This window comes from Chelon labrosus, assembly GCF_963514085.1.
Source record: "Chelon labrosus genome assembly, chromosome: 8".
In the NCBI taxonomy this organism is placed as follows: Eukaryota; Metazoa; Chordata; class Actinopteri; order Mugiliformes; family Mugilidae; genus Chelon; species Chelon labrosus.
In genome coordinates, this window is record NC_140358.1 from 1,544,579 (window position 1) to 1,568,579 (window position 24,001).

At 41.9% G+C, this 24,001-nt stretch overlaps 2 protein-coding genes across 7 annotated transcripts; one reads left to right on the plus strand and one right to left on the minus strand.

Moving 5' to 3' along the window:
- Positions 1-1,108: 1,108 nt before the first annotated feature.
- On the plus strand, positions 1,109-10,255 carry elf2a (E74-like factor 2a (ets domain transcription factor)). 5 transcript variants are annotated; one of them, XM_084550076.1, is made up of 9 exons: positions 1,109-1,406; positions 2,605-2,688; positions 3,673-3,952; positions 4,435-4,542; positions 6,808-6,924; positions 7,719-7,802; positions 7,981-8,173; positions 8,540-8,794; positions 9,015-10,255. In XM_084550076.1, exons 2-9 carry the CDS (start codon positions 2,614-2,616, stop codon positions 9,583-9,585), a joined length of 1,683 nt encoding a protein of 560 aa, XP_084406202.1. In that variant the 5' UTR covers positions 1,109-1,406; positions 2,605-2,613; the 3' UTR covers positions 9,586-10,255. The 5 variants fall into 5 exon arrangements, with proteins under 5 accessions (XP_084406202.1, XP_084406203.1, XP_084406204.1 ...); XM_084550077.1 differs by having other exon boundaries at positions 6,811-6,924; XM_084550078.1 differs by having other exon boundaries at positions 3,703-3,952.
- A 110-nt stretch (positions 10,256-10,365) lies between these two features.
- On the minus strand, positions 10,366-22,458 carry LOC311491982 (nocturnin-like). Of its 2 annotated transcripts, XM_084550082.1 has the most exons (4): positions 22,178-22,458; positions 14,641-14,931; positions 13,234-14,141; positions 12,532-12,568 (listed from the first exon to the last, which is right to left on the minus strand). In XM_084550082.1, the coding sequence occupies exons 1-3, from the start codon at positions 22,398-22,400 to the stop codon at positions 13,279-13,281; spliced, it is 1,377 nt and encodes a 458-aa protein (XP_084406208.1). In that variant the 5' UTR covers positions 22,401-22,458; the 3' UTR covers positions 12,532-12,568; positions 13,234-13,278. The 2 variants fall into 2 exon arrangements, with proteins under 2 accessions (XP_084406207.1, XP_084406208.1); XM_084550081.1 differs by having other exon boundaries at positions 10,366-14,141.
- Positions 22,459-24,001: the final 1,543 nt, after the last annotated feature.

Below are 24,001 nucleotides of genomic sequence, written 5' to 3' on the forward strand. Positions count from 1 at the left end.
CGTAGCTCTTTGGAACATTGCCAGATCATATTGAAATAACATGGGTTTTAGTGAGTTAGAGTTCATGTATTTGAGTGCTGCTGTCATGAAAGAGATTCAACATTTCACTCAAATTGTTTGCAAATATATGACATTAGACTAAATATTGTTATTGTAAAAGTAATAAGCATACCGGTTTGCACCAGAAAAATGAAGCTGCTAAGTTAAAATGAACTGCTACTACACCACTTTGCCCCTTGTGTTTTGCATCTTCCTAATGTTGCCCACTCAGAAATCACACAGCCCATCAAAACCTAAATCCAAACCGCAGGCTTTGGTGGAATAGGAGGTCTGAGGGAGGAGTTCACCATCAAGGTGAAGAAAAAGGCCGAGCTGCATTATTTTGCAGACATAGTGCTGGGCACTGAACCCAGAGTTGCTTCCAGTGCTTGGCAAAGGTGTGTGAATGTTATGCTTGTGTGAGCGAATGGGTAGATGTTTCACCGTGAGTGTAAAGTGCTTAGGTAGAAAAGTGTTATATAAATATGAGACTACTTAGCATTTCTACTAAAGTGCTACCTGGCAACAACTATTTGTTAGTTTGTTAATTTGTGAGTTTGGCACAGTAACTATTTCAAGGTTCATTTTGTACCATTTGACTGAGTCAGACTTAAACTTTTGAATAGTCTACTTTTGCAGAGAACTAACACTATGGATTATGTACAATACCTCATACGTTATAGGCGCTGTAAGATCTTTTAATGGCCAGTAACAATTGTTACTGGCTTCTGTTAATAGAAAGGAGGATTACGGCAAACAAACCCTGTTTTATTTCAGTAATTCACATGGGCCCCTGCTTATTTTCTGACTTGAAAAAACGTATAATAATTCCAGTTGTGAAATCAATACAATCACACTGAAAGGAATATTTATATTTTCTCTCTCATTTGGAACGCGTGTTTTTGTGTCTCATTGCAGCGATCCAACAGATCGCTCCTAGCGGCTCGGCTCCCCGTCGGCTCCCCGTCGGCTCGGCTCCCAGTCGGCTCCCCGTCGGCTCGGCTCCCCGTCGACTCGGCTCACCGTCGGCTGGGTTCGTCCTCGTGACGTCACGGCGCTCTGCGCTTTGACCCGCTGAATCGGTAGTAGCGAAGAGGCGGCGCGCCGGAAAGCTACAGGATAGCAGGAACGAGCAGGAATCAAAACACAACTTCAGGGCCCGTGTCCGCGTTCACCCTTTAGTTTTCAGCGCAGGGCATCGATAGGTGCCTGCGAACTTATTTCTGAGGCACAGGAGCCTTATAAACGCCGGTTTATGCGAGCGAAGTAATCGTTTTGGCCTTGTCAACTTGGCTAACGCGAGCTAACGTTTGGCCCAGCTAGCGCTAGCCGTGAAGCTTACTTTTCGCTGGCAGAAGCAAAGCAAGGTAAGGGCAGGAAACTCATTGCATTCTCACATCATCACCTTGTGGTAGATCACAACTTCATACACACGTGTCGTATTTGCTTTATTAGACAGTCAGTGACAGTTTATAGTTATTTGCTATACAATATATAGACTATGCATATGCTAGCTAGCATTCTGCTAACTGTTTCGATATCAATTTCAAATGTTAATGCTAACAGTTGCTAAGTTATTGGACTGAGGGCATTCTCTATTTTGGTGCTGTAATGCTGTTTTGATGTATATGGCAGTGAATATGGGAGGTCCATAACGTAAAAAGCCGCTAAGTCGACCTGGTCTTGTTTATTATTAGCCGAAGCATGAGCTAAGTAGTTAGCTGGAGAGTTTGAAGCTGCAGCTATAGGCTCAGTGAGTCACATAGACGTGCCGCCCCGCGCAGAAAGTAAACATTGGTGATGATGATGGTCAGTGTCTGATCTCTAAAGCCCAGTCGGAGGTGTCTTTGGAGGGCACTGCTAGATTTTTAGCTACTCTCCCTGATTTGAATAATTTGTCCTGGCATTCCCCGAGCAGCATGTTTTCAGGATACTTGCCTTCTTTACAGTTAATTGTCACAAAAACATTTTTAAATAACAGTTAAATTGTTCATCTAGCCATTTCTTTTTGATATCAGTTCAACATAACACTATATACAGAGCCTTTAAGTTATCTCCATTGCATTTGGTTTCTGAATTTATATACACTGTTAGAACAAAATTAAACAATGAAACAACAACATCTATATACAAAAGGCTGTTACAAGCCTCATTTTTAAATGTTGTATTCAGAAGTTTGGGATTTGTCTCCCTTGTTGTTAGCTTTCACAGATTGTGGCTCTTGTATAAAACCAGATGCCTTTTCAACATGTTTTAACAGTGTTATTAAAATTAAACCTTAATTACCTATCATTTCTAAACTTAATTTAGCCTTCACAAGAATATTGTTTTGACTGGAGTGTAATGTGGTATAATGTTGTCGCAACAAAGACCACTACACTACTGGGATGCAGTCATGAGGAGAGTTGGCGCTCATGGGGTTTTCACGTGACCCCACCCCTCTGCTTACAAACATACTCAGAAGTTAAAATAAATTAAATCAAACCGGACTTGTAGAACTTTTAGCACTGTTCTGTTAGTGCAGCCTCTTTCATCCTGACCCTCACTATGCTTTTATTTTGGTAGGAATGAGTGATGACCTCTGTGGTAGTGTCAGATGGTGGAGGGAACATAGTGGAATATGTGACTGTCGTGGAGGAGTCCCAACAGGTAAGCCTTTGTATCCAAACAACCTCTGTCAGGAAAGTCTGCGTGTTATGAAATGTGACTGCAGTCCGTATTATTAGAACAGAGAGCAGTAGATTCTGCTCTCTAGGTACTTAAGTTAATGTTTTAAAATTTAATTAAGCTTCCTGACCAAAGAGTTCTGCTGACTCCTGAGAGCCCTAAGAACATCTTCAGTTTGAATTTGCACCACCAATATAAACAACAGTGAATCATTTTGTAATTCAATGTACAATCCCGAAAATCAAGTAAGTCAAAGATCAGATTTTAACTTAATCGCTGGGACCATCGATAAGCACAGTAATGCCACTGCTACAAACAGCTGGCCCAGAGACTGATGATAAAAAGTCTGTAGTAATAAAATGAATAAAGTAAATAAAGGCTGTGTCCACTATTGTGGACATTTAGTAATTTAACTCTACATAGCTACTAAACATACATCAACAACAGCACGTGGCTGATTAACCAAATGCTCATACTGTTTATAACAGAATTACACAGAGCCTGCTGATATTCAACATTTTTATTTCTTGATATCTTGTAAATTATGTATTTTGTTACCAGCTACAAGGACAAAAGACATTCTAGTGCTTTCTTACTAATGAACAGACCACATGTACATTTGTTTTACCTTTTCTGGCAGTCTATCATCTAGAATATCTTTCTTTCAGAAATGAATGACACTCTGGTTATGCAGAGGAGTAGGTTTTCATTAATATGCCCACAACACAATAAGTTCACACTGCTAAAAAAAATGTCATCAAATGTAGCCCAGATCGGATCTCAATGAGTTTGTCCTGGGTGCGTTCACATCTGAACTTAGGGCTCTCCACTTGTAATCAGATCCCTCGGTATATATTTTATCAACAGATGTAAAAAAAAAAAGAAGCTAGATTTCACATGCCATGTTGTATGATTTTGGTCTCGTAGAACATGGAATTCGATGCAGTTAAATCTCATTTGTCTCAGATCTTCTCAAATGTTCTTCCCTGTGAACAGCAGCCCACTGAAGAGGAGGAAGAAGTGGTGCAGCAAGAGGTAGAGGCGGTGATAGTGGGGGAAGACTTGGAAGAGGAGGAAGGGGTGGTGCTGCAGGAGGAGAGCTGTCCAGCTGTAATTGTGGAGGAGGTGCCCAGTGCTCATGTGGAGGAGTGCTACTCAGCCCAGGTTCTAGTCTATGATGATGAGACGTACCTGATGCAGGATGTGGCTGACGAACAGGAGGTGGTCACAGAAGTGGCTGAGACCAGTGAGTTTCAAACCTGACTCATAAATAGTGGAATGATTTATAAGATAATTATAGTTATTTAGAAAAAGTGGGAAGTTAGAATGAGTTCATGGACTGAGTTTATAAAACAATCTTTTCATTTGGGACTTTAATGCTTTGTGTCACTCTCTTAATAATAACGCTTCATCAGATACTTTGTATAATCTTGAGCTGCTTGAGGTTGATGTAGACAGCCCTCTGCTGGCAGGAACAACACTAAACTATTTAGACAGATTACAGGAAACAGGAAGGGAGGAACAGACTGCCTCTACAGACCTGAAACAAGGAAGTCAACATTTTAAAGTAGTTGAAGTTGCAGACTTGAAACTGTCATCCATGTAGTTTTTTTTTTTTTTAACTATAAACAGGATTTTTTTGGTTATCTTATGCTATAGGTTTCAGTGAGCATGTATTGTTTGCAGAGGTGTGCGTGCTGACAGGTTTTTGTCTGCTCCTGTTCTCAGTTGAGATGTCGGGCCATGACATGGTGTGTTTTGATAAAACGTTTGAAGCAGCTGAAGCTCTTCTTCATATGGAGTCTCCAGGAGGACTGCACAATGAACGCAGCACAGGTAAGAAACACAGTGACTGAACTGCCTCCTTTGATAGACACCGGAATTTATGAGTCATTTAGACACCTGAAGTGACTGTTTTCATTGCTAATAGATGGAAACCTGGAGATGGGCTTTGAGTGCATTTATTTAAACAGAGTCTGGGTATATAAATTCAGATACCTTTCTGATTTCTCTATTTTAACTTTATTTTTTTATTTTCATGCAACAAAACAATAACACAGAAAGGCCAGGAGGGCATTATAGTATGCAAACTGACCCTATGTAAAATAATTATAAAAAAAAAAAAGACAGAGGTGTTCATAATTGTCCCTTGACATGCCATGACTCCTTGTTAACTTAAAATTACAGAGAGTCTGGGTGTTTTCAAAAAAGAAGTCCATTATAGTGGTAACCTTAATGAAGAAAATACAACCATGTATTCCAGACAAAGGTAATATTCCTTAGTGATTTACAGAAATTCTTCTTAGATACATGTAAGACTTAGCCTGGCTGACGCGACTGCACATCTCAATGAGATGCTGGTCTGGAAACTACGTGTTTATTTTCTCGTATTTGAGGCGTGGTTTTACAAATGCCTAGAGCCGTTTATTGGGCGCTACGAATGTCTATCAAATGCCCCTGGTAATTCCCATGCTGCCTTGCGCGCGATTCATAGCCAAAGCCTGTTGGTAGCAGAGCAAACACATCCTTCTTGGCAATGAAGTCTTTCAACGCCAAACGTTGCTCTTTTTTTAAAATAAACTTGCGTTCTAAGCTACTTAAAACACTGTCTAAGGCTGCATTGAACGGTAACGTTAGGTCCGCTGCCATGTTGGATTAACACACTACAAACTTCGGTGTCGCGCATAGACGTCGTCATCGTCTTGCTGCCCCCCCCCCCCCCCCCCCCCCCCCCCCCGTTCTGTGATTGGTTCCCTATCTCAGGAGAAAATATGGGCGATGGTTTCCAGACTGCTTTTGCAGCGAGAATGAAATCGCGCGCAAAGCAGTATGGGAACACCCAGGCTATGTAAGACTCCCATTCCCTTACGTATTTATCACATTCCTCAGTATTGTGTCTCCAAAAAAAAGGTAAATTGTTCCATGATATAGATTTCCTGAATTGTATCTATCCATTACACAATTGTTGGACGCTCCTTACTTAGTTATACCTGGTTATTGCTTTTTTACTACATGCCAATTATATTTGTAAGAAATAAAATATCTGTCCTGTCTCAGCTGTCACATCTGCGCACGTCTATGTGACTCACTGATCCACGTAAAACCTCTCCATAGTATTGAGCTTGGCTGGTAGACAGTGTCCTACGTATTTATATGACCAGTCTTCAGATTTTTTCCCATCTTGATTTTACATACATTGAGTATAATCCCCTTTCAAACTGTAATGGCGAATACATCCTGGAAATCAGTCATCTATTAGCATTGTGCATAAGTGTATATCTTGATTACACTCATTCCTCATGATGTCTCAATTGAAGGTATCTAAAAAAAGTCCTGTTTCTCCAAATTGTAATTCTGTTCTTGTACTTGTACTGCCCTTTACTGCAGGCTATTTTACAGTATGCGATGATGCCTCTAGTTGTCCATTGTTTAAAGCTGGAGTCTAATTCGTCTGGTGTAAATTCTGTATCATATGCCGCCCAGTGTAATATCTGTGCATTTCTTTCAAATTTTGAGTCTTCAAAAATTTGTATCAGATATTTAAATGTGTTGCCATCCAGTCTAGGTGTTTCTTGTGGATTCCAATAAAGGTTGGAGAGATATATTAGTATAGCTTTGTTCGAATTCCTTCCACCCTGCTTCTCATGTAGGGTCAAAATTTTTATTTGCCTATAGGAACTCCATTCTGTCTTATCCATACCCGGCTTAGGAATGACCAGAATCACTGCTCATGTCCAGGACAATGGGGTCTCCCCACCCCGAAGAACATTACATAATTTAGTACCTTAAAGCAGTCCTTTAGTACCGGTAAAGATTTGATACCATTCAGCTGGGTAGCCGTTGGCACCAACCATTTAATTCGTTTTCAATTTTTATATAGCCATATGCATTTCCTCTTCAGTTATCTCCTGGGTTATTATGTTATTCTTCTCTGTTCCTATTAATGGTCATTTTGTTTTAGAAATTTTGTACCGTTCACTCAGCAACTAAACTCTATTGCTTTACCTGCAAAGAGCTACGGTAGTTTGTACTGATGAATATAGTGCTTATAGTCAATGACAACATTCTCTCTCTCTGTCTCTCTGTCTCCCCCCCCCCCAGCAGAGGATGTGATGATGGAGACGGTAGTGGAGGTGTCTACAGAGTGTGGACCCATAGAGGAGGAGTCCTTTCCCATTCCTTCTGAATGTGAACCTGCAGCGAAGAAGAAGAGAGGAGGTCAGTGCCACCCAAATACGCCTGGTAATACCAGTGGGTTGCATATGTTTTGTATGTTCTCACAAGCATGTTAAAGCCATAGTATGTCACTTCTGTAGTCTTCAAACATAGCCAGACTGTATTTTTGGTAATGCAGGTTAAAAGAGTATAGATTAAAAAGTAAAAGGGTTTTAATGTGCTAGTTTGATAAACTCACTAAGGCTAACAGAACAGTTGAACTTGGATCAAATTGTGCATTTTGTTGTTGCACAGATTCCAATCTTTCACAAAACAGGGCAGTGACATATAGGTATGCTGTCTATGGTGGTGGCTGTCCAATAGGTACTAAAAACTATCCTGATCATTTAATAGCACATGTTGCTCCTTCTGCTTGTTCATGTAGAAGCTGCAAGTGGAGGCTTCCTTCCTCTGACGCCATCAGACAGCTGTTCAGCTTCTCTTGACGGATTTGTTTATTATTATATTTTAATGATCTCAATGTGATACTGTTCAGTTGAAGACGAGTTGTCATTATGAATAAATTATAATGAAGTAAGTATTTAATTTAGGCTATGGGCGATTGTAATAAAGGCTATTAAAGAAATAATATGAATAAATGATACTGTTTGGGCTGTCACCATTCAGCTTGCTGTCCACACACCTCTGTAAATATGTCAGCAATCTCTGGGTTTGAGTGGCAGTGTGTGGTTAAAACCTTAAGGTGTATCACATAACCCTCAAACTAACGTATCAGACAATGTGTCAAAGTATGTGACTGCAATTCTAACTATATATGTGGCTTGTGTTGAGTGCAGGTGGACGAAAGCCCAAGACACACCAGCCTGCCTCCAACGGTTCCTTCGATGTGGGGATCAAGAAGAGGCAGAGGGAAGGAAAAGGTTAGTATCAGCTCTCTCTCTCTGAAGGCTGCAAATCATCGTGTTTATCTACCATGGGGAAATAGCAGCTATGTTATCATGCTAGAATGCCGGATAGTTCCATCCGTCAATGTATGAACACATGAGTGTGAAGATAACTATTTGATCTGGAGCTTGTTCTGTGTCATGTATCCTCCAGGCAACACCACCTATCTGTGGGAGTTTCTCCTGGAACTGCTGCAGGATAAAAACACATGTCCCAAATACATCAAGTGGATGCAGAGAGACAAGGGCATCTTCAAACTAGTGGACTCCAAGGCGGTGTCCAAACTGTGGGGGAAACACAAGAATAAACCCGACATGAATTACGAGACCATGGGTCGAGCCCTGAGGTCAGCTTGTCCTCCGCACAAACACCTGATAGTCCTGATCATAGTCCGTCTGCATACTAGATTTAGAATAAATAAATAAAACAATGACATGAAGTCAGTGATATAAAGGACTTAATATCAAAGTACAAATTCTTTGATTAAAAGTGACAGAAATATGAAATTTAAAGTCATAATTATGAGAGAAACGGTTTGACAAAAAAAACAAACATCATTTTGATAGGTTTTGTGTAATTTTGAATAATTTTTGATATAAAATGTATATATGTTTTTTGTATAAATCCATTTTTTCTTTTGTTCTTGTACTTTCTGAAATGGTATCCTATAGTAATAACACAGCTGTGATTCTGTGTGTGTGCGTGTGTGTAGGTATTACTACCAGCGCGGCATCCTCGCCAAAGTGGAGGGTCAGCGACTGGCCTACCAGTTTAAGGACATGCCCAAAAACATCAGAGTAATTGATGACGAGGAGGAGGGCGAGGAGGTGGAGGACAGCGAGGGCCTGATGTCTGGCAGGCATTCGGCTCAACCTCAGGGCCCCGCCAGCCTGGTTGCCAGCTCCCCCGCGGCCACCCACCCTCAGCAGACCTATGTCACGGTCATCCCCAGCAACACTGCCACCAGGTCTGAGAAGGCTGGTCTCGTTTGTTGTCCTAGAGAATGTCTTTAGCCTGAGAATCTGATGAATCTGCTTATGACAGCATTACAGTAAACAAGATTTAAGTGGTCTGACATATATAAACATAAAATAGATTGTTGAATTCATCCAGTCAGTTAAGAAACTTGATTCATAGTGTAAAAGCAACTCATGGTATCTTTTTTCTCTCCATGTTTTCTCCCACAGGTCCATTCGAGCCATGCCAGTGGTCATGACCAACTCACTAGGTCAGATGACATTAAACTCCTCCTCCATACTCACCACCACCTCTGGCGTCCCAGTAACGGTAGCGAACACCTCCGCCAGCGCTCCTCCCAAACTGGTGATCCAAGCGCTGCCCACCATGCTTCCAAGTGGCTCCAAAGCAGGAGAGAAGATCACCATCATCACCATCCCAGCCAACCAACTGGCCACCCTTATGCAGGCTAATTCATCAGGCCAGCTCACGCAGCTTATCCAAGCCAAACCTATCGCTACACAGTTAGGGCAAGCCACCGTTAAACATGGAGTCACTGCGTCTACGGTCCAGCTAGCAGCAGGCCGGTCAGGACCACAGCTCATTCTGGCCAAACCGGCGGCTGTGGCCCAGCCTTTGCCGCAGCTCTCTGTCCAGGTCAGCCAGCCTCACTCTGGCTCTCCCAAATCCCCCACCCAGCCCCAGAAGCCCTCCAGCAGTCAGCCTGAAGCAGCACAATCAGAGGTGGCAGTGGAGGCGCTGCCCCCCTCCAGCCTGTCAGAGACATCAGCAGAGTCCTGAGAGCCCTGCCCTTGGGAGGGGGGGGGGGGGGGGTAATGGACGTGACTGTGGACACTGCTCTCACACCTTCCTCTGTCAGAGCAGAGCTGCTTCCTGGCTCCGACTGTCACCCTGATGTTAGTCTCCAGGGAGATTCCTGCCCTCACTATGGAGCTGCTGAAGCCCCACAGAGGATCAAAGGGACTATTGTACACACACATACACACACACACACATATACACACAGATCATTCAGAGCTCAGAAAACATGGGCTGCCTTAGATTGTAAATGAAAAGAAGTCTTTTTGTAATCAAACCTAATATAAAAAGCCTGACAAGACTTTGTTGTAAACGAAAGTGTAAAAAGCATTTTTGATACTCAGCTGGTATGTATCAGTACAGATGTAGTTTGAATTCTTTTGTTTCGGTCTGCAATGATTTGTCTGCAGAATTCTGTTACTCCACAGCACTGTCACATTCTCCCGCTCTTCTCTCTTCTGTTTTTTTTTTACTGTTCCTAAAAAGGGAGTGAAAGGATGTCTGTGTCCAGGTAAATGAACTAAATGGTGTGCTACACATTTGAAGTATAATATACTATTTTTTTTCTTGTACTATCAATGTATTGAAGTAGATTTTACTGAAATATGTATTATAAAAAAAAGACAAATGTGAATAAAGCCATCTGAAGTTGTTTTATTCATCTCCCAAAACAATTAGACATACACAACATACAACCATTGACCATCTTGTGAGTATTCAGTGTTCTCCTGGGAAACTTTTGGACCTGGCATTCATGTGGATGTTACTTAGACATGTTCCACCCACCTAGACCAGACCAGACACCTCCACCCCATAGCAATGACACTCCTTGATGGCAGCAGCCATCCCCAGCAGGATGCAGCCTGACACAGACACACACACAAAAAGGAGCTTGTAACAGCTATACCACAGAAAATAGTTATAGTTGAGATCGCTTAATTGATGGAGATGACTTGCTAATATTTCAGTAATTTATTGGATCAGAAAACTACCCCAGCCACACGTTGTCATATGTGAAAACAAATTCTACACTCTATCTAAATTCTTGCCAACAACCAGAATAGCAATTCACCCATCGTGTTATCTACAGAAACTATTCAGCAGAAAACAGATATGGTCCTTATCATATAATTCAGATTTACTGGCTCAATTACAAAAACTATTCTTGCATTGTATTGATTAACTTTCATCTTCACATATAACCACTGCTGAAATTCTGACAATAATTAGCCTCCAATTGATTCAATATGCCACAGCAAGAGCATTGACAGGAATTAGCAAGAGAGATCATATTACTCCAGTTTTAGCTTCTCTTCACTGGCTCCCTTTAAAGTCTAGAATAGAATTTAAAATCCTCCTCCTTACATACAAGGCCCTTAAAGGCCTAGCTCCATCATATCTTAAAAGACTTCATTGTACCATATCATCCCAACAGATCACTTTGATCTCAAAGTGCAGGCCTACTTGTGGTTCCTAGAATTTCAAAAAGTAGAATAGAGGTAAAGCTTCCAGCTATCAGGCTCCTCTCTTCAGGAGGCAGACACTCTCTCTATTTTTAAGGTCAGGCTTAAGACTTTCCTTTTTGATCAAGCTTATAGTTAGGGCTGGACTGAACCATCCCTTAGTTATGCTGCTATAGGCCTAGGCTGCTGGGGGACGATGCACTGAGCATATGTCCTCTTCTTCCTTGCATCCTTCACTTTCTTGTCCTCTAACTTCTTATCTACTGTACTACTAGTCATGCAATTCTGTGCTATAACTGTATAGCATTTTAACTGCTGTGTGTCCCTCTCCCCCTCCTCCTCCCCTCCCCCTGCATCTTCGTGTGTGTTTCATACTACATCTGTTGTCATGGTCTCATCAACTTGCCCAGTCTTCATGGCCTCCTGCAGTTACCAACTCCTACCTGAATGAACAATTCTCCAACCTGCCTATGATTCCTCTTATATTCTCAAACTGTCATGTAACATCATCAGCTGTATGTTGTATTTGTATCATCAGATTCTACATGTATGCTTTAGTCAGATGACAAATGAATGTTTATCTCGTTTCTCCTGCTGTTCTCTCTCTTTTCTGTCTGTACCCGGCTGGCCTTAGGCAGATGGGTCCCTCCATATGAGCTGGGTTCTGCTCAAGGTTTCTTCCTGTTAAAAGGGAGTTTTTCCTTGCCACCGTCACCTTCAGGCTTGCTCTGGGGGTTTCAGGCCGGGTTTTATAAAGCGTCTTGGAAAGGACTTGTTATCTGAGGTAGGTTTGTTAAGAATGAGCTCATTCAGTTGAATACTAAATATTAGAAGCTGTAAAGAACATCTGGCTAATAACACCAGTTCTCAAGATGGATTTTCACATTTGGAATGCGCTGTCGGAACTAGTGGTGTAGCGGCTAGCACTGATGCCTCACAGCAAGGTTCTGAGTTTGAACCCACCGACCAGCTGGAGCCCTTGTGTGTAGAGTTTGCATGTTCTCCCTGTGCTTGTATGGGTTCTCTCCGGGTACTCTGGCTTCCTCTCACTGTGTTGGCGATTCTAAATTTCCCGTAGGTGTGCACTCTCAAGGACAAGTGCACAATAATGAATGTTACAATAATGAATGAAAGGATGAGTAGGAACTAGCTCACATTCATCCACAGGAACATTAATGAGGCTTACCACTGCCTGATTTGGCCTGGCCTAAGAGGCTCTGACTGGGGATGATGTTTGTGCAGGACAGGGACATAGACATAGACATGCTGCAGACTCAAAGTTGTTGGTTTCAGACTGTTGTTTCATGGAATCTCTTCAGTCATTTTATTTTGCAAATTATTTTTCTAATCAATAGTGGTGTGTGGTGAAACAAAAACTTAAAATTAGACAGGAAATCAAACAAGACAGGACAGCAATAAGGGTAAAAATAATTATTTTAATATTATTTATATGTGAACATTCTTTATGTATAGCAGAGTCAAAGTAACGATACCATGATCACCTGCATGAAACCGAGAAAAATAAATTAAAGCACTACAGGAAAAGCTGCTTGCACAAGCAGTCCAAAGAATAATTTAATACAATTGAATGATAACAGTTTTTATAAATAACTGCAGTTGTTTTCCAGTATTCAAAGTTCAGCAGATAAAGCCTTTAGCTGCCATTCCAGCTGAAATTCAATTAAAAATGTTTAGATACAGAACTCAATAACACTGACACAAGACTCTGGCGGCTCAAATCTCAACTAAATTATTGATAGCTGTATTATTCACACATGCCAAGTTTGCAATTTAAGATCCACATAGGCATGTGGTCTTTGGCATCGAACACATGAGACGGTACAGGAAGTCAGACTGCCATAGACTTTTTGTAGGGAAAATACAGGTGGTGATGTGGTTTTCCTACTGTGACAAGTTACGATGTTACGCTGCCAGGTTTTCACGCCCTTTGTGAAAGGATAGCAGTTCCCTGATCCCTGCATGAAACCTGCTGCTTCTGAATAAAGTCTGTTACGAGCTCTTTTAAAGTGTAACTATGATACTAGAAAAATAAAATAAGCATCATATGCCTGCCTAGTAGGACATGATACCATAAACCATGGATTGTAAATGTTCTTCTTTTTACTTATATTTTAAGTCAATGTTTCTGGTCTAGCAGTCCACTTACTGAGTCCTGACTCCTCCTATTGGTCCAGTACTGCTGTGATGCTGCCTACATCAATCTATGGGGATCTTCCCTGAAGCTAATGTCACAGAGCAGTGATAAATGGTCAGAGGGGTAGTGATAAGAAGGGAGGCGGTCTGGGCCAATCTGCTCTTCAGTGGGAATGTCCAACAGGCTCTCCACACTTAAGGCATCATGACTGTACCAGATATAGTCCAGTGTGCTGCAGCTCTCTCCAGAGGGGCGGATCTTCCATGTGGTGTAGGCTGGCTCTGTCTGTCCGTCAGAGCTCAGCAGCTTGTACGCAGAGTTCAGGCCCAGGGGAGAGGAGCTGAAGCGTCTGTAAACGTCCTCTGAGGGCTCTGCGTTAAAATCCCCACACACAACCAAAGGGACGGTGCCCGATCCCACCTCACTGTGGCTGCCGCCTCGGGATGTGATGCTTCGCAGGCTTTGCAGCAAGTCAGCACCCTGCGCACTCCGCAGCCTCTCCCAGCCGCTACGAGCCTTCAGGTGGGTGACAGCCACGCATAACCACCGTCCTGTTAACCGGCAGTTCAGCATCTGGACGATGGCTACCTGGTTGGTCGGCAGCATCATGGCTGACAGCCGCAGGTGAGCTGTGGTATGGAGGGAGAAGCGTGAGCGGCGGTAAAAGAGAGCACAGCCGTCTGGGCCATTGTTCTGTTCTACATCCAGGCAGGGAGACCAGGGTTTGGCTAGGAAGGTGCCATGGTAACCTAAGCTGGCCAGAATTGGCTGGAAAGTGTCGTAGTAGTGGTCCACTTCCTGCAGACACAGGATGTCAGGGCGATAGGTGAGGATCTCTTCCAATATCAAGTACTTCCTTTCATGCCAGTTAAGAGCCTCCAGTGGACAGCGGATAAATCCATCCTTCCCCTCACCAAGAGCTGGAAAGAAAAAGATTTGTATCCTTTAATTCATTCATCTTCATAAAAGGACGAGCCATGCTAGCAGCTCTATGGCAGGCTATTTAACACTTAGCACAAAGTTTGTGTTTATTTGGTACTGGACAAATAAAAAGTTGAGCTCTTTATATGGCTATATACAAAGTCACCAAAGTTACTGCAGTTCATCCTAATGGTGAAACACCCAGTGGCTGACAATAGCCTAGAACATTTCACAACAAACTGTAAATGAGGATGGTACTGATGGTGGTGGTAGGAGGTAATTGAGGGGACCCCCAAAGTCAACACAATTCATCCTCTGGGGACCATGAATGTCAGTGTACAAATGTACCGTATAATGTACAACATTTAATCTCAGCCCATCTAGCAGACTCTAGCATTTCATCTGGGACCATAGTGGTGGACAGACAAAGATCCCAAGAACCACACCATGACAAAACATAACTTTATCATAAATGTGAGTCTAATCACACGTTTCTACCTTGTGCGAGTATATTCCACTGCATGACTCGTACGTTGGAGTTGTGCTTTTGGTGGCACGGCGCCGTGCCGCTTGGATACACTAAATCCCGGTGTGGTCGGGCCGGGCGCCTCTGCAGAGCCTCTTCGCACTCTCTGAGCAACTGATCCGGGTCTGCCTCTGGAAGCTCTGGGTCCAAGTCTTGGTCCGGGCTCTCCTCTGAGTATGGGTCTGGTTGGGCCAAGGGGGTACTGTTCAGTGACTGGGCCAATGTACCAAACAACCTGCTGTTGCTGCCACCCATTGGACAAACTGAAGGAGGGGAAACAAAGAGACAATATGTGTGGTCATTATAGGAACTTGAGCTTTGTTACATTTACTAACATTAGCAACCATAAGCTATTGGTCATACTAGACCAAGAAAGGCTGTACCATCAAAATCCTGCAGAGTACTAACTGAACAATTATTCATTTTAATGTCAGTGAATATATCCTTTCATTTTTCAGAAGGACACTGAATTCTTTCTGCTTTTAAATGCTTAAAATGACATAATGTGTTCCTACTTTAACAGTTGCTCTGGCTACTTTTTTGTCCTCTGAGTTTTGCTCCTCTAAAGCCTCCTAAGCCTCTTTTTGACAGTGTTTTCTGCACAGTTGACAACTGGGGGTTCAGTGTCCTGCTGAAGGACACTTCGGCATGTGGCGTGTTCTGGGGATCGAGCCGGAGGGTTAGTGGTGGACAACCCGCTCCACCTACTGAGCCATTTAAATATCTAAGTCTTAATGCTGGGGCTCTACTTCAGCATATCTTTGAATGATGTACAGTTCATGAAAGTCCTCATGTAAGTCTTTAATTAACTCACACTAGCCCCCAGCCTCTGTCTGTAACTGTCTGATTGGTCAGCTGTCAGAAGCTGCCCATGAGCAGACAGGCATATGTCTGCGCGTCATATGTTCTTGACTCGAAATGTCAGCATCTTGAATACATTAACAAATTTAAGCTCAACATTGATCCAATGGCTATGTAATAGATACCTGGTTGTGGGCATATGAGAATAATCTGATGTTAGCTGGACAGACAGGTACAGAGGTCACACTGCAGACACACATCAGACTGAAGCCTTTTTGACTTTCATTTAAAATGTAGACTTTGTATCACTGCTTTCTGATGCCATAACCACATACAAATGGAATCACTAAAAGCTTTACCTTGAGAGAAGTCACTGTAAAAACTATGCTGGACACGTAGATTTAGTGCTACCTGCTCGTCTCTTTTCCACCGAACCTGTCACTGTAAGTAAGTAACAATGTCTTACCTATGCCCTCCATATCTGAACAAAGGTTTTTCTCCTTCTTATGTCTGAAGACCCGGACAGTCAGCCTCTCTCAGTCATTCAATCCAGTCCTCTTTTCTTTTATTCTTTTCATTACATAGCTCGACATCGCTCTCTCTCTCTCTCTCTCTCCCTCTCACACACCCTCCCCCTCGGTCTGTCCATCCTATGACTCATCCTTTATCTGTCTCATCCCCCAGTGCGTCTATCTGCTTCTCTCTCTCTGAATCATCTCTGAATCATCTCCACCCCTCCCTCCTACTTCCTACCCCACGCTGTCACGGTGACAGAATAACCTCTAGAAAGTGGGCAGACACCGAAAGCCTGTCTCAGACATGAAGAGAGAGAGAGAGAGACTAAAGGACCAATGAGGCAAAAGGACAGACTCATGGGGATTGGATAGGTGTGTATCTGTTGTGCATGTGCATGATTGTTAGCGTGTGCCACATGGATAAGGATGTTGCCTAATTAGGGGGTGGGGTTTGGGGCATTTTGTCCAATAGATGGGGATGGCAGGGCTAGACAGTGTGGAAGTAGAAACGTCAATTTTTTTTTATTCATCTGTTTAATTAACCTATTAAAGTAGGTACCACCACCACCACCACCACCTTTCGATTCATAATATGTCAGTCAATGTAAGTTTTAGCACTTTAAGCGTTTTTTTAACTACCCCTGGTTGGGAGTCAAACATTAGCTTTTGTAGGCTGGTCAGTGCAGATATAACTATGACATGTTGTTTCACACAAGCACCATTGTTTCTCACTATTAACAATTACGTTAAAATACACAGTAAGTTACACAACAGTAAAATAGACTGAGTGGACAGTTTCCATGACCCATTGCACTGTAAGTGGACTGGGTCTAATGTAATCTAATGTGTAATCTTGTAATTAGTCATATACGGTATACCTTGAGAAATAAATATCAGTCTTGTTTGAAAGTCTCTGAGGTTTATCTGCCAGGGAGGAAGAGATAACAATACATATGTTATATATGTATAGCATTCTCTTGAAACATGTTTCTCTCGAAAGATATTCTGTCATAAAGGTGCTGGACATATTTTAGGATTTGGAGGTTTTAACTAGATGGTGTTAAAGAAAAGTTACTGGAACACCAAAGTTTTTATTTGAATCCAGCCCATCATCAGCCATGAGTGCCTGCACAAATAAGTGCATGAAAGCCATCCACTATCTGTACGTATTCGATACTCAAGTTACAAAATAACTGCCACTCTCCAAGCAAACAGCTAAACAACTGGCACTGTCATCGTTACAGCAACAATGTAACACTGTGCCAAACATTTTCACCACTACATTCAGCCTTCACGGTACTGAATCTGTCCACTCTGACAGTGTCAAGTTTCAGAAAGGCTGTGTATATTGCAGGGCTGTGGGGAGTTACCAGAGTTAACAGAGGCACAATTTTGTCACAAGATTTCCATTTGTCTGCATAACAGATTGATGCGGTCCTCCTTTGCCTCAATAACAGGACAACAAAACGCCTGGCCTAACACACAAACATCAATGGATACTTACATGGAACAAAACTGATGAAGGAAATGCACACAGTTTTCAGACTGTCTAAAGGCTAACCTGCCCAGCACCCTTCCTTCTTCCCTGCTCGTTGTCCTATCAGCCCTTCCTCCGTTTTGCCTGCACTGAGTGGGTGAAGACAGTCCGCTGGATGTGGGTATGGAGGGACAGTGTGACTCTTATGCGACAGTCCCAGTGATTGCTGCTGCTGCTGCGGCAGCCAGATGAAGGAGGTGACTCAGTCACTTATGGACCGACTCAAGAATGCTATCTTTCTCTCTCTCAGACACACTCACACAAATGAGAGCTGTGCAGTGTAGGCAATCCACAGAGGAATCTCAGTGAACTGGAATGTCAGGGAAAACTTCAGTGTGAATTGTGATGGCATTCATACACTACCTTCACTAACTACCAACAACCATAATAAACTGCTGCACATAAAGTTGCAATAATTTAGTTTTCAGACACATTTCTCTTTTTCTTCCTATTTATACACATCAGTTATACACATCAGTTATATGCTTGGAAGAGACAGATCAATAACGTTTTGAGAAGATTTACACTTTATCATGAATAAATTACATTGACAATAATTTCATTTCAAGAGGTAAAAAAAAAACATTTTACTCCAACTTTATGGGCAACAGTGTATTTAAAGCAAAATTTTGGTCATAGTCTAGGTTTTGCTTTTTCTAAACAACAAGTAAATATATCCTGCTAATATTCTTACTTTAAGTATTGCCTGTGTATGAAAAGCTGTACTCCAGCTTCCTCCCACCGTCCAAAGACATGCTGGTTAGGTTCACTAGTGATTCTAAATTGTGTAGGTGTGCATGTCAGTGTGAATGGTTGTCTGTCTCTCTGTGTTAGCCCTGCAATAAGCAGAGGTGATGTTAATAACATTGGTCATGACTAAACCTTGGGCGTTTATGTGAGGAGCTGCCAAGGTCCCATTATGCACACTGTTTTACATGCAACCTCAGTGGAACCATCATTAAAGTTACTAGTTCCACCTGAGCCTCTCTTGTGCTGGAAAGTTCTGTCACTAATGGCAAAAACTTAGGAGAAGGAGATAAAACCTTCTATTGTTATTATTATTATTATCTAATTTCATCCACCACATTGACTTTTAGTTGCTGTGAATTAGCTGCTAGCTGATGTGAAATGGATGCTGAGATCAGTTTGTCAATATCGACATGTTAACTCCAAGTGCATCTGAAAAAAACAGGAGGAGTGAGAACACCTCCGGAAACTGACATGTCAGACAGGCAGTCAGACTGAGAAAAGCTCACCATCTAATTCCCTGTTTAAGCACCAAGTAGCTAGCAACACACGTCACAGTACATACCAAGTAAAGTAAAACTTTGTCACTGAAAATAAATATAGGAGCATCAGGAAGCTACACTAAGATTTGTCATGTGCTAGTAGAGCTGGCTCAATAAGAAGCCACAGTAACAGTCACTGTAGATGGAGTGAGTTGCATATGACTCACATTTTTATCAGAAGCACTTTTAACACTGATTTTTTTTCCTCTAACATTACTGTCAGCAGTGAGCAAAGGATGAGTCACAAATCCAACTGCAGCACTGAATGAAGCTGCTGCTGAATAATAAGACAGAATATGATGCATGGTGCTGGTCACACACAGATCAAATTCCAGGTCACCTCCTTCTGCTGTGGAAACCATGTGCCAATTAACTAATTTACCAGGACTCCATATTAGATTGAGTGGTTGCAAATGAATGAGGCACTTGTCTTTCACATCAACCCAGAGCAGAAATGGAGCTGTCTGTGAAAGCACCGTCCTGAATTCCACTGAGAACGATACAGACACTTAAAAGTGGCTTCTAGACTGATGAAACCCATCTGAAATGAAACGGCCAATAATCAGCACTAAAATCCTTAAATCTCATGTTTCAACAGTTTCAGAACAGTAGCTATTTAGACCTGATTCATGTTTTTATTTTATTTTATTCCCTGGCTATTGTGACTTTGTGGGTCGTCACTACAAAAAAGTGTGTATACTGGACAAAAAAAAGTGCAACTACTTTTTTCATTAATCATCTTAAACATCAAGAGTCTCTGCCTTTATTGACCTCAAGCACAGAAACCATTAAAGAAGCTCATTTAAGCCACCATTGTGCCACTAACTCAGGTCAGGTGTGCTTGAGTATGTACTGGATGTACTTGTATTTAATCAGGTGTGACTTGACCACAGGGATGACTCTGAGCTGTTTCCTTGTGACAAGTCCTAAAATAGACAAACCTTCAGCTCGGTTAGAACTGTAGGAAAACTTTGACCTGAACACTAGTTTCTGGCTGGCTTATGATTAACTAGTAGTACTTTTTGAAGGCTATTATTTATTTTTTATCATCAGTCACAATATGTTTTCAAGGCTGTTTCCATTTTGGGTAAAGTTCCCATCTGACCATATCTCTTCTCATAGGTGGTGGCTCACACCAGACACTAAACATGGTAAAGTTGTTTGTAAGAGACAAATAATCACTCTGTAACATCACTGTGTGATCGCAAGGTCACAGCAATATTAAGTAATAAGTTTAGTCTTTAGAGCTTAATTTCCTTACAAATGCTTCAATACGGGATTACACAGGATTTATAATTGACAAGCACATTTGACTATAGATTTGCAGTCGGACCCAAATGTTTGAAACATTATAACAGTTTAACTCTAGTCGTTGTCAGATTTTAAACTCAATCAGTTGCTCAATGGTATACTGTACAATCAAGCAGCACTAATGCCATTTCCATACATGGAAAGTAACCAGGCAAATCCTGTGCATTCACATCTCAGTAGCAAACCTTGGCGCTTGTCCTCCACACTAATCTATCAGCTTCTTTTGTCTGCAGTGAGATTAGAATCACAATGTCATGGTTTGCAGTGACAGGGGGGGGGAAATTAGGTAGCTGGAACAGATTACTACACAGAGGTACCTGCTTAGGAGTCACATGAGAGGACATTAAGATTATCCTGTACCGCTGTAGAGGGAGAATAAATAGAACTGGTTACTTAGCAGGAGTACTGGGCTACGGCTAAGGAGGAAAAAAAGCATCCCCTATGGGACTGGTTGACAGAAAGAAATGCTACAGATTTCTGTCTTTATTTAGTATGTGGGGACCGCAGACATGTATAAAGACAGCACCTATCACGGGAAAGTTATTAGCCAGCATGCCAACAAGACTCCTACACTTCTGTGACAACTTCTGAACCCATGAAAGAAGAAAACTACTATTCTGACTGAAAACAACAACATCTCTGATAAATGGTACATTCTGATGGTCTTATAGTTTAAATAATGCAAAGATTAGCTGGTTGAAGGTTTTCTCTCCCATGTAAGTATTTGTTCTGTTTGCTTTTTAAGCAAATTTACCTACACAAATAAAAAATAATTACATAATGTTTCTGTGTTGTTTTGCAGATTCTAAAGAGGCACCCCCACCCCATAGCAATGACACTCCTTGATGGCAGCAGCCATCCCCAGCAGGATGCAGCCTGACACAGATAGACATACAAAAACTGTTTAGGAACAACTCAAAGAACATGAAGAACAGCACAAGGTGTTGACCTGGCCTCCAAATTCACTAGATCCCAAACTGATCAAGTATCTGTGGGATGATCCACAGGGGCCCCTCCCCTCAACCCATAGGACCCAAAGGCCCCCAATAACAACATTCTGTTGCCAGACACCACATGACACCCTCAGAAGGCCCATGTCCATTCCCTGATGACTCACAACTGTTTTGGAGGCACAATGGAGACCTACACTATATTAGGAAGGTGGTCATAATGTTGGTGGCCATAGTGCCTGATCGGTGTAAATCCTCCACATCCCAAATCTAGGCCTGTGAAATTGTATTTATGATTTATTCTGCATTTAAGCAGCTGTGGCTCAAGGGAGCAAACAGTAAAGTGCCAGAGTGGTTAGTGGTCTGATCCCCAGTACCACATGTGGATAAACACAAGACCAAGATCATTCTTCCACTTCCTAACATTCAAAAACACCAATAAATATGGGAAAAAAATGAGTCTTGCATTTATGTAGTACTTTTCCACCTTTTAGTACTTGAAGCGATTTATAGTCACGATGTCGTGAGTTGTTCATAATCATGAAAGTGGCAACAGTGTAGAACTCTCTTTTTCAAACTACATTAAATTCTTTCCACTCACTGCTATTCAGAACATTGTGACTCTTACCAAGGGGTTACATTTTTAACATTTTGCCCTCTGCAGAAATATACTGTTGCCACGTATCCCATCTAACCAGTTGTTTGGTAATATTTCCTTATTGCCTCAGGGATATTTTTGAAACGCATCCTTTCAAATTCATTTCAACTTATCCTGTTTCTTTCTGCTCTTCACGTACTGCATGTGGGGGACACAGACACAGAATGTGCTACTTTGTCGTGAGGAAGGAATCCTGAGCACGGAGGACAGTTTCATCAATGGACAGTTTTGTTCCCATGTGAAAGTTCCATTTACAGGAATTACAATACAATCATGGCAGAATCTAAACTTACAAACATGTTTAATGAACAAGAGTAGGCCAGTGACATTTTACACCGAAACCTATTGAATGTATCACGAGAGGAACTGAAAGATGATTACCAAAGGTTAAATGGCATGGGTTTGACTTGAGTTGTCATGGTGTCAAAGACACTTAGGCGTACAGTACCTGGTGCTGCCACGGTGCTGTGTCCTCCGCTTGGATTCAGCTGTGGACAGGTCCCTTTGACTCCCCCTCCTCCTCCTCCTCCACCTCCTCCAACTCCGGGGTGACAGTACCGTGTCCCAGCCTGAGCCAAAACTGGTAAAACGGTTCTCCTTGTCGTTTGTTTCCCCCGGACCGGCACACAAAGCTGGCCGAATAAAGCAGAACAGCGGCGAGCAGGATTCATTCTTTACTGTAGCTACCAAAAGAGAGTCCAAAAGAGAAAGACCACGTTTCTGGCACCGTTCAGCTATCTTTTCACCCACACTAACGAAACCGAGCCATGTATTCAAAAAATAGCTCGAGAATGTTTCCCTACACAAGGACGGGGGGTCTTCTTTTTCTCTTTGAACTTCTGGCTGTGTTGTAATAGAAAGCCGGCAAAAGTTACATCATGTTTCTGGTGAGTCACGGAACACCGGGTGCTGAGGGGTTACTCAATAATGGGCTAGTCCATAGCGCTTTGCCGAAGCCAAGAAGATACGCTATAATTAACAATATACAGTGAAAGATTACTAAGCCGGGTGGACAATGTATCTTCCTGTTTTATGGTTTCAGTAAATTAATACAAGTCTAGATGTAAAACATTACAGATATCTACACCCCCCAATATGTACACAGTAGTTTGAGCCGCACTGACATTTATACGGAAGAGCGTTGCCTACCTAGCCAATCAGCGTGCAGTGCGCTTTCCCGACAGTCATGACGGCAGTTGACGTCTTTAGCACGCCAATCGACAAACGTTCCTGTCCCTGTAGCGTACATCACCTCCCCCTGAAGACAAGTTGTGTAAATCTCAAAGAACACCCTGTCCTAGATCAACTAACATACCAACATACTGTCTGACTGACAACCTAAAGAATAAGAATAAGCAGGATCATGGAGAACGAGGTCAAATCCGCCACAGCATGTGTGTTACTTATAGATAGATAGATAGATCATTATAGAAAACATATATTTATCACACTGGGAGAAAAGCAATCTTCATTTTGTTTTACCATTTTATTATTATCGAAGCTGCAGTGTTTGACAAGCCGAACCTCTTCTGTCTCCTTATAAATACTCTATGATATTTTGCTGTAAAATGCACCTGAGTACCATTTGGATTGTTGATTAATTGATACGCTCAGTTGTCTTATTTGTAACCAAGAACTATGAAATACTCACTTCCTCACCTGTTCTATTTGGTCTGCAATAGCACAGTAAGCTGAGGTCAAAGTAATATTCTAATGTTCTAAGGCCATTATATAAGCAGGTGAAGGGTCAGTACTGACAGAATCCTGGATGGTTTCTCTGTTAATTATTCATCGACTGGACCACCAAAACAATTCTTCAAGGTAGTATGAGACGTGCATTTCGTGTAAAGTCACATAAGCTACATTTTGTACGTCATACTCATGGAAAAACAAACGAAGAAGACCATAAGGCACACTGTGAAAACAAGTGAAAATCTATATGGCAGTTGCTTTAGTTTATAGGTCAGCAGAATATTGATACAGGTTAAGTGATTCATTGAATTCTGAATAAATGACCAACAGATTTCACACACATACCATTATCGCCTCTCCTCTATGCTTCATGAAGCACACATTGGAATACCAACTTCTGCACCTCAAAAAGACACAGCTGCTGTGTTACCTTTGGCCTCAACAGACAAAAGTCCAGACATCCACCAGTCTAATGACCATTCACTGGTTATCTTGTCCCAAGCTGTTCTCTTCTTGTTATTGTTTTCCAAGTCTGGGAAGCACTGATGTGAGCTCTAAACTGAGTTATTATTAACTTTTA

Excerpts from the sequence above, each read along its gene's own strand:
- elf2a (XM_084550076.1), top strand. The coding sequence starts at position 2,614 with ATGACCTCTGTGGTAGTGTCAGATGGTGGAGGGAACATAGTGGAATAT. Across the intron at positions 8,174-8,539 it reads ACCATGGGTCGAGCCCTGAG|GTATTACTACCAGCGCGGCA; the intron begins GTCAGCTTGTCC and ends GCGTGTGTGTAG. Across the intron at positions 8,795-9,014 it reads CCCAGCAACACTGCCACCAG|GTCCATTCGAGCCATGCCAG; the intron begins GTCTGAGAAGGC and ends TTTCTCCCACAG.
- LOC311491982 (XM_084550081.1), bottom strand. The coding sequence starts at position 22,400 with ATGAATCCTGCTCGCCGCTGTTCTGCTTTATTCGGCCAGCTTTGTGTG. Across the intron at positions 14,932-22,177 it reads CAGCACCGTGGCAGCACCAG|TTTGTCCAATGGGTGGCAGC; the intron begins GTACTGTACGCC and ends CCCCTCCTTCAG. Across the intron at positions 14,142-14,640 it reads GTGGAATATACTCGCACAAG|CTCTTGGTGAGGGGAAGGAT; the intron begins GTAGAAACGTGT and ends TTTTCTTTCCAG.